We start from the raw sequence: 10,766 nt of genomic DNA on the forward strand, positions 1-10,766 counted from the left end.
TGCTTCGAATTTGGTGTTAACATTTTTTCTGGATAGAGGTCTTCCGATTATGAGAAATTTATTTGTGGACAATGACTGGAACATGAATGTTGGAACTTGGAGAATGCATCAAATTCAGCGCTGAGGTCACTTCTGCAATACTCTGGGTGAATTGGGAGCCATAGGTCAAATTTGAGAAACACAAAAGCATTGTTTGAAGTGATCATGGTTGAAAGCTTAATGGCAGCCATTTTGGAAAAATGGCCACCAAGGCTCACATGCGACAAATTTTGTTTGCCTCTAATCTTCACAATAGTCCACAAGAGGTCTAATATAATTGTGCCAAGTTTCATACTTGCATCATAAAGTACACAATAGTTTCACATATCTGCTAGACTATTTGCTCTTGTTGACTTTAATAGTTGGGTATTTAGTGTTCTACTTGTGTTTTTCATTATTATCATCAGTCGATATTTTGGTGCATTCTATGGTAATCTATATCCCCATTCGTTAATGTGTTAAGTGCATAACTACAGTGAATAAAGTATGAATGCATGATATGATCTGCTTCAATGACTGACTTTTGTGTGTGGCAGGTTCAGAGTTGGCTGTTGGTTTCACGGATGGCAGTGTGCGCATTTTGGAGTGTGGCCAATTGCAGGATGTAGTGGAACAACCATTCCGCTATGCTCATGGTGCTATCACAAAGCTCACTTTCTCTGCAGATTCCCGTTTTCTCGCCTCGGCCGTGAGTGTACAGCTAGGAATAATAACTGGTGATTGATTACATTTGGAGGTGTGTGTGTGTGTGTGTGTGTGTGTGTGTGTGTGTGTGTGTGTGTGTGTGTGTGTGTGTGTGTGTGTGTGTGTGTGTGTGTGTGTGTGTGTGTGTGTGTGTGTGTGTGTGTGTGTGTGTGGTATCTCCATATGTGGGGTTTCAGAATGTGGAATGGGGTCCTCCCAGAGCAGGCTCAAAGTATCCACCTTCATTTCGGTTAGCGGGTCACGATTGATGGACCAAGCTGTGAAGTTTTCTGTTCTCAAAGTTTTGTGCCAAGGGCTCTCTTCAGGATTGTCACTGAACCCCGGACAGCTTCCAACTGTCGATCCGTTTGTAGTAATATTCCCAGAGATGGATTTTAATGTCTCTGTGAGGGTTCTTCGGCGGCATTCCCATAGCTCCATCACTGGTACAACTTTGGCATTCTTCAGCTTCCAGGATCTTTTCACTTCATTGTTGCGGTCTTGGTATTTGGTAATTTTCTTTGTTGATATGGCCCACATTTGAGCATCAATCACATTTTATGAACTTCTCTTCCTTTCTCCTTCTGTCCCTATTTATACCCTTTTCCATCCCGATGCTCCCAAGGCCCCAACGGACTTAAACGCTAAGCTTAACACGAGGCCTCCCCCTGCTCCTTTCAATAAACGAACACAAATCTATATATTACTAAAACTCTCATCTTGTATGTATGTATGTATGTATGCATGTATATATGTTCCTGAAATACAGCCAAAATGGTACGCGATAGCGCAAAATTTTTAGGGCCACCTTACTCACCATTCGCCTGCGGCGTGCAGTATCAAGTTTCGTTCAAATCGGGCAATGAAAAAAATAACAAAAAAAATCAACTCCCGATTCAGTCAAGTACTCTTCAGGATTATTTGATCAATGCAAACAACCTCAGCAGTATAGTTCGCTGGAGCTATCTTTTTTTTTTCTTTTCTTTGAAATGATTTTTTTATCAACCGCTGTCACAACGGGAACCCGACGGGTTCACGGGTCATCTGGTACCCGATAAAACTGTTATGAACACAACCACAGCTTCATAAATACAATCCTACAGCCCGTGACACAATCACGATAACAAAACATGCACAACACACAAAAAACACTTGTTTTTTTCTGGTCGAGCTTACCTTCTTATGAACTACAGGAAGTGATGTCCTCACAGTTGTTGTTGGTAATGAAAAAAAAAATTGGGAGGGGGGTGAAGTAGGAGCTATACCTTGCTTCAGTTTTTTGAGGGCAAAGGGAAAAAGGGGAAAAAGAACTAAGCTGACGGTCCAGAAGCAATAACTAGAACAAGGAAGCAAAAACGAGGCAGAAGATGGAGGGCACACACACGTGACAGGTAGGCCCGACTGAGATCAAGAGACAAACCAAATGATTCAACACAAGAAGACACAATTTGGGACAGAAAAGTTGATGAAAAACGTGAATAACAAAACAGAAACAACTAGAAGGGCACTCGGTAGAGCGCATACCTCCACCACATAATACCTGATCCACGAGAACATATCGGGCCCAATAACTTTTTGAAATATCATGCTGTATAATCGTTTATGAGCCCTATCTCTCAATGGTGAAGAATCACTTTAAAAATTAAATAATTCTCAGATCCAGGTCCAGATTCGGATATTCACCAAAATCGAACCAATTTGTCGTGGTCACACACCCAACGTATCTACCAAGCTTCATCCGAATCTGTACACAACTTTTTGAGATATCATGCTATATATGAGTTTAGCCCTATCTCTCTATGGTGCAGAATTACTTAAAACATTCTCGGATCCAGATTCGGAACTTCACCCAAATTGAATAAATTCTTCCGTGTCACACACCCAACCTGCCCACCAAGTTTAATCTGGATCCGTCCGCAACTTTTTGAGATACCCTGCACTCAAAAAACAAACAAACAGACAGAGAGAGGGGGTGAAAACATAACCTCTTTCACCCTCGGTGGTGGAGTAAAAACGAAATGGCAAAACAATGTAAATGGTCCAGGAAACTTAGCTTTCGATTTTAGAAGAACTGGTTGGAGAATTCGCCACCCAGCCGTCCACGATCCCACGATAACAGCTGATCCCCGAACCGGAAGTACCCATGGAATATCGGAAATATGCAATCAACTTATCAGTCTAACTTAGAGCTCCACACTCATCTGACAGAGAAAGAAAGAAAGAATGAGAGAAAGAAAGAGTTAGGGTGAGAAAAGGGCAAAGGGGCCTACGAGCGCACAACGGACAAAGGGGCGTACGAGCGCACAACGGGCAAAGGGGCCTACAAGAACACAACGGGCAAAGGGGCCTACGAGTGTACAACGGGCAAAGGGGCCTATGAGCGCGCAACGGGCAAAGGGGCCTACGAGCGCACAATGGGCAAAGGGGCCGACGACCCCATTCATCGACCCCCCCCATACCTTTTCACCCACTTCCTTCTTTACCCACTTCTCCTTCCACTATATTTATCCACTGCTCTATTTACCTATTCAACCCCTTCCCCAAATTCTCTGAGTCTCCTTCAAATATTGCTATCATGCAGAGAATACAGTTTAGTATTACAATAATTCACACTTAAATGTAAAAACATAAGTTGGGTGTAACAGTCCCAACTCCCTGAAACCCACGCTTCACACTCTGAGCACAAGCTACAGTTTTAAGCGCATTCGGTTCAGCGTTGCAGGAGTACATACAATGCCAACAAACAAACACCTCGAATGATCATGATGATTTCCCATGTCTCTAGTTTTCGTGCAGAAAATTGATGTATTTTCTTCGGTCCTACCAGGGTTACCCAGTGCTATTCTAATCCTATTGGCATTTTGAAGACATCAAATTTTGGATTTTTTTCTATTTTTTTGTGGGGACTAAAAATACTTCCCTACACGCACTAAGGAATGGGGTCAGGGATCATTTAATATTACCTTTCACGTAGCTACAAAAGCTTCAGCACAATAGAGGAATTTTTTTATTTTTTTTAAACACTTATTTTTCAAAAAGAGTTTTTTTTTGCCTAAAACACTCGCAGGCACTCACTAATAACCATCTGAAAAGTTTGGCCATTTCTGAGAAAAATGGCAACACACACACAGAGACAGACTCAAACGGCTCTGTTATTGTATACATGATTGTAATACCCACTCCCACCAGGAATAACGCTACACGACACACATTTACTTTGAGAATATGTCAGTCTGGCATTGTGCAGCGCCCGCTCTACTTGGTGCTCTACTCATTCTACTTGGCGCTGTCCTCGCAGAACTCGATCAACCCAGCCAGGTCCCTCTCTCCAGGACATGAACTCTGCACTTTGGAACTGAACTCTGAAACTCTCCAAACTCTCAGCATCAGAACTCCACTCTTAGCACAACGGAACACAGCAACCTGATAGTACAGGCATTTTAGCAGAAATATTTTGTCAACCTCCCATGAATTTCAACAAAAGCAAACTCAACAGATTTTGATTCCTGGATATGTCCTCAGTGACAGAAAAAAAGTCCTAAGGGATCCTCCGGGGGGAAAGTCCTGAAATCATGGAAATCCAATATGGCCGCCACCCGGCTTTGGGGGAAATGCGAAAATTGTAAAGATTGATATTTTAACATGTAAATATATGTTTTTCTGCATTTTTAATTGTTTCGAGTTATGGTCAGTATATTGATATACAAGAATAATTTAAAAAAAGTGAAATGTATTGAGGGTAAAATATAAAATTATAGCTTTTTTGTCCAAAAATGTCAATTTTTTGTCCGGAAAAAAAAAAAAATTTACCTGATACTGAGGCCAAAAAAAAAAAAAATGTTGCATTGGCGTAACAGGTCACTGAAAAATAGGGTAGGTCGGTCGGGATCTTTTTTTTTATTTTTATTTTTTCCTAATAAATCCCTCCCAAAATCTCCCCCGGCTCGAGTACCACCCTTTTTGTCGGCGGGTTCTGTCCGAAACACTTCCGGATTTTTGCGATCGTGATCGCAATCAACAAGATACTTGAAAACGATAGCAAAACAACAAAAATAGCAATAAAATAGGGTCGGCAAAATTTTTCGATAGCAAAAAAACAAAAAAAAAACGTAGGGTCGGCGGAATTTTTAGGGTCGGGCGGGTTACGCCAATGCAACATTTTTTTTTTTTGGCCTGATTTTGGCTCCTGGACAAAAAAAAAAGAAACGCTGAAGACACAAGATGAAATCAAGTCTATGGCAATACAATATAATTATGTAAATCATTGAAACATGACAAAATTCACAATTCCACTCGGGGCAATCACATCTGCCTGACGAAGGTTTCGAAATGAAAATGAAAATTCGCATTAAACTCGGAAACTACATCCATTATAAACTTACTATACATGTTGAGAAAAATCAAGCGTATTAAAGTTGGAACTCGACAATGTCATCATCATCCTCATCATTGTCACCTGGAGTGTTTGTGCAGCCAGAGCCCCTGCAGTTTCCACAAGCTGGAGTGCACTCAATGTTGTGCTTCTTGCATGTGCATCTCACGGTGCTACATTCAGCCTGGCAGTCAGCCTCTGACATCTTGAAACGAATCAAAGACCACCTTCGGAAGCATGCCAAGTCTGCAAAGATATCTTCTAGAACTTCAGCACTCTGGGTTCAATATATGGACATGCTAGACATTCTACGCAAATACATCCAGGCAGAGCACACTGGGAACTGGGCACTACATCTACAGGCCATCCAGGAAATGCTGCCTTACCTGGCAGACTCGGGCCACAACCTGTATGCCAAATCTGCGAGGGTGTATCTGCAGCAGATGTCCAACCTCAAAACTCAACATCCCAATGTCCAACAACGTTTTGATGAGGGGTTCCATGTGGTTCGACGAAGTGATCACCTATGGGCAGGTCTTTCATCTTACCTGATCATCGAACAAGTTTTGATGAAAAGTTTGAAGACCAGCGGGGGGCTCACACGAGGGCGAGGAATGACAGAGCAACAACGGCTGGTATGGCTACTATCAATGCCTGCCTGTGCAGAAATAAACCAGGCAATGCAGGAGCTCACAGGTGTGAACTACAACACTGGAGAGCAGAAGAAGGACATGACCAAGGCAAGACAATCTCGTGACTGGAAGGACACACTATCAGCTCCAGTATTTACAGGAACGGAATCCGTTCAGTAGTGATGCACGTCTGAGGAACATTGCCACTGGAGTTCATGCACACCCCACCGTCAACGTCGATACAGCACATGCTGTAGGAGCCAAAATATTGAAATCTATGGATGGGAAAACACCTGCCGAGTACATATTTAAGAGGAAAGACCAAGTTGTCACCCTCGACATGAAGTCATCTTTCAAGATTGATGGAGAGCAAGTCCAGGGTGACCCACAACTCCTCTTCCAGAGACTGATCACTGTTGCACAGACAGCAGAAGAACTGGAGTCCGCCTTCAAATATGAATTGTGCAGCTATCCACCAGCCCTCTTTGATTCCTCTCTTCAGCTACAAGAAGCACACAAGCCAGTCTTTGCTGATGCCATCTGGGATCTTCTTGGATCCGATGTCCCAGCCGATATCCCCAATGATGGGCAACAGTATGTTTTGGATGGCGGGGCACTTGTTAAACGCATTCCATGGTCTCGTGGATCTACATACAGAGACATATGCCACCAGTACACTGATTATGTAACGAAGAAGTAAGGAGATGCCATACTCGTGTTTGATGGTTATGAGAGCACCAACACGAAGGACATGACACACCAGAAACGGTCTAAAGGGAATGCTTGCAGTACTGTGACATTTACAGCTGACATGCGTCTCATAATGAAGAAGGAACAGTTTCTTGCCAACAGGCAGAATAAACAGCGATTCATTTTTATGTTGAGTGAAGAGCTTCAGAAGAAGAACTGTGAGACACAGCATGCTTCAAGGGATGCTGATCTCCTGATTGTACTGAAGGCCATGCAGTCTGCTACCGTCACCAACACTGTGTTAGTTGGTGATGACACAGACCTCCTCCTCCTCCTATGCTACCATGCAAGCGTAGAATCCCATGACCTCTTCTTTTGTCCCGAGCCAAAGAAGAACATGAAGAAGCCTCACATCTGGAACATCAAGGCTACAAAGAAAATGATTGGGACAAGACATATGCAAGCACATACTGTTTCTACATGCAGTTCTTGGGTGCGACACGACATCTCGTCTTCATGGGATTGGAAAGGGAGCTTCCCTCAAAAAGTACAAAGCAAACAACACACTCCGTGAGCAGGCCAAGGTTTTTGATACATATCCAGCTTCCGTATGTGATGTGGCAGATGCAGGAGAAAAAACATTGGTGATAATCTACAACGGAAAGTCAACTGACACCCTGGACACCCTCCGGTATCAGTGGTACTGGGACAAGGTGGCTTGGAGCTCCTCTCACGTGCAACCACAGACGTTACCACCAACATCAGAAGCAGCAAAGTATCACAGCCTGCGCGTGTATCTGCAAGTCCAAGAATGGAAAGGGATGTGCAGATGAACTTCTTCCGACAGACTGGGGTTGGCAGAAGTGTGACGAGGGTTTTGTGCCACTTCAGACATCAATAGCTCCAGCTCCTGAAAAGATGTTACGTGTCATTAGGTGCAACTGCCAGGCTGAATGTAGCACCATGAGATGCACATGCAAGAAGCACAACATTGAGTGCACTCCGGCTTGTGGAAACTGCAGGGGCTCTGGCTGCACAAACACTCCATGTGACAATGATGAGGATGATGGCGACATTGTCGAGTTCTAACTTTAATACGCTTGATTTTTATCAATATGTATAGTAAGTTTATAATGGATGTAGTTTCTGAGTTCAATGCGAATTTTCATTTCGAAACCTTCGTCAGGCAGATGTGATTGCCCCGAGCGGAATTGTGAATTTTGTCATGTTTCAATGATTTACATAATTGTATTGTATTGCCATAGACTTGATTTCATCTTGTGTCTTCAACATTTCTTTTTTTTTTTGGTCCAGGAGCCAAAATCAGTATCAGGTAAATATTTTTTTTTTCGGGACAAAAAATTGACATTTTTGGACAAAAAAACTATAATTTTTTATTTTACCCTCAATACATTTCACTTTTTTATAATTATTCTTGTATATCAATATACTGACCATAACTAGAAACAATTAGAATGCAGAAAAACATGTATTTACATGTTAAGATATCAATCTTTACAATTTTCTCATTTTCCCTGAAGCTGGGTGGCGGCCATATTGGATTTACATGATTTCAGGACTTTCTCCCCGGAGGATCCCTTAGGACTTTTTTTCTGTCACTGAGGACACATCCAGGAATCAAAATCTGTTGAGTTTGCTTTTGTTGCAATTTGTGGGAGGTCATCCGACATTTTGACTGTACTATGACTGACTGACTCTCTCCTTGTGAACTGTTCCATGGGGTAATCTTTCTTAAGAAGCTAAGTTTTGTTTGTTTTTCTCCCCATTACCTTCAATTTCTATCCTCCCCATTACCTTCAATTTTCATCCTTCCCACTTTCCAAACATCCCCCATTCTCCCAACTAATCTCTTTCTTATGTCAAAAAAAAAAAAAAATGCTTCATCTTCCTCTCTCACACATGTGGTACTCTTTACTGTTTCATAATGCACTACTCTTCTGCTATTTTAACAGACTGCTCTCATTTCGAGCTCTCCTTCATTCCTTGCCTAAAAAATCCACCTATTACAGTGCTTCTTCTCTCCATTCTCTGAATTCGCCTTCATTGCATCCATCAAGAATTGTGTTAAATCGCATCTCTGACCTAAAACTTTTAAAAACCACAGTTTGCCATGGATGTTCGCTTTCCATCAACCATTCTTTTTTTCCAACTTCAGTGCCAAACCACCCCCCTCATCCCTCACTCTCACTATCAAAGCAACCATCCCACTCTTCTCCCTCCAAGCCTCCCTCTCACCTCTCAAAAATTCCCCCTCACCTTTCTCCCACCTTTCATCCCCTTCACTCATCCTTCTCAAAGTTGCCCCCCCTCTCATCCACCAAGCTGCCTCCCTCCACTGCCCTCTCACCTCCATCTCTTCACTCCACCACCTCAAATCCTCAATTGCCTTCTTCCTTGTCTCTTGTCCCCCCTCTCCCCCAGCACCACAGAGCCTTTTCTCCTCATTCGGCCCCCTCCCCTCGCTATTCTGCAATACCCCACACTCTTTCAACAACCCTCCTTACCTCCCCCCCCTCGTCCCTTGTCCTACCCTCCCCCTCCCCCTCCACCTCCTGCACCCAAAGCCTCCTCCCCTTCCTCTTCATTAAAAGTGTGGACCTCAAATATCCGGGGCCTTTCAGATCTTTCCTTTCAGGCTCAAACCTTTCAGATCTTTCCATACAGGTTACCACTGACAAACCAGACATTATCTGCCTAACAGAAACTTTCCTCTCCCAAGACGTGTCTGACTCCCAAGTATCTCTCCCCGGTTACTCCCTCTTACGGTATGACAGACCTGAGCCTCGTCCTGGTGGAGGTGTTGCTCTCTTCATCAAAGACTCTATTCCTCACTCTCCATGCACTGCTCTCACTCCCCCACACCTCCAGGAATACCTCTGGCTTCGGCTTCCCCTCCACTCCCACCTCATGTTTATATGTATACTGTACCGTCCACCGAACAGATGACTCCATCTACACCTCACTATCCGAAAACATGGACCATCTTCTATCTTCTCATCCAAACTCTCTCTTCCTCTTATGTGGTGACTTCAATTGTCATCACGCCAGTTGGCTAGGTGTGGGTACCTCTCGCACCTGCTATGGCACCTCAGCAAAAGCTTTCTGCGACTCATTACGACTGACTCAATCGGTCAACTTACCGACCCGGATCTCAACCAATGGTACTCCATCTCTTCTGGATCTGATTTTGACAAATTTCCCTGACAATATCTGCTGCTCTTCCTTTGCTCCAATCGGTTCTTCTGACCACGTCCTTGTCAAAATGGACATCTCTCTGGCTGTTATCAGAGAACCACCTCACCGCAGTCGAGTCTGGCATTTCACTCAAGCCGACTGGCAGGGTCTCCGAGCAGCCATCAAACTTACAGACTGGTCTCCTATCACTACTTTCTCAAATATCAACTCATCCTGGGAATTCTTTCAAAGAAACTTGCTCTCCCTCATGCACAGATTTATCCCCTCTCGTGTTCAGTTGTCCTACCCTTCCTCCTGCCCTTAGTTTACTGAAGCTTGTGGCGAGGCAGTTGTCCTGAAACAACTTGCCTTTGCCTCATGGAAAGCAAACCCAACTGAGGGCAATCTCAGTTCCTTCCACAAAGCTCGGAACAAGTGTGTATCTACCCTCAGGAGAGCCAGAAAACAACATCTTTCTCATCTCAAGTCTGAACTCTCAAACTTCTCTCCCTCCTCAAAATCCTGGTGGCGTCTAATCAAATCTCTTTCTGGTGTATGTTCCCCCTCCATCTCCTCCCTTACCTCAAATGGCCGCATTGCTGATACCGCGCATGAAAAGGCTGAATGCCTAAACTCGGTGTTTGCAGCTAAATCTTGTGTCCTAAACCCATCACTATCTCTACCCACTTTACCCAGTCGCACCCAACTGTCCCTGGACTCTGTATCCTTTTCTCCTGACAAGGTGGAGAGCTTGCTTTCAAACCTCGAGTCAGATTCTGCAACCGGTCCAGACGGCATCAGCCCACGTGTCCTCAAAGCCTGCTCTTCTGCTCTTGCTCACCCTCTCTCTGTTCTATTCACCCTCTCATTTGCCCAAGGTCATCTGCCATCTGCTTGGAAATCTGCTAACATCACTGCCCTGCATAAAAAAGGTGCAAAAACAGATCCCTGTAACTACAGACCAATCAGCCTTCTCCCAATCATCAGCAAGGTTATGGAATCCATCATCGCTTCAGACATGAAATCCTTCCTCTTCTCCAATGGCTTGATTTCCAATCATCAATTTGGTTTCAGACCAGGTCACTCTACCCTGGATATGCTGCTTCTGCTCTCCCATCAATGGATGGAGGTCCTCAATGCCAGACAGGAAATCC

General features: G+C 43.8%; 1 protein-coding gene across 9 annotated transcripts in view; it reads left to right on the forward strand.

Annotated features, from left to right (window-relative positions):
* The window catches only part of CFAP251 (cilia and flagella associated protein 251), a 115,284-nt gene that overhangs the window by 76,598 nt on the left and 27,920 nt on the right, over positions 1-10,766 (forward strand). For all 9 annotated transcript variants that reach the window (XM_085876822.1, XM_085876821.1, XM_085876820.1 and 6 more), the window contains one exon: positions 576-727. In XM_085876822.1, the coding sequence (XP_085732948.1) occupies positions 576-727 (152 nt within the window). The remainder of the gene's footprint in view (positions 1-575; positions 728-10,766) is intronic.

The sequence above is a fragment of the Eptatretus burgeri genome, chromosome 4 (assembly GCF_056783735.1).
Source record: "Eptatretus burgeri isolate ZD-2024b chromosome 4, Ebu_testis_v1, whole genome shotgun sequence".
NCBI lineage: Eukaryota > Metazoa > Chordata > Myxini > Myxiniformes > Myxinidae > Eptatretus > Eptatretus burgeri.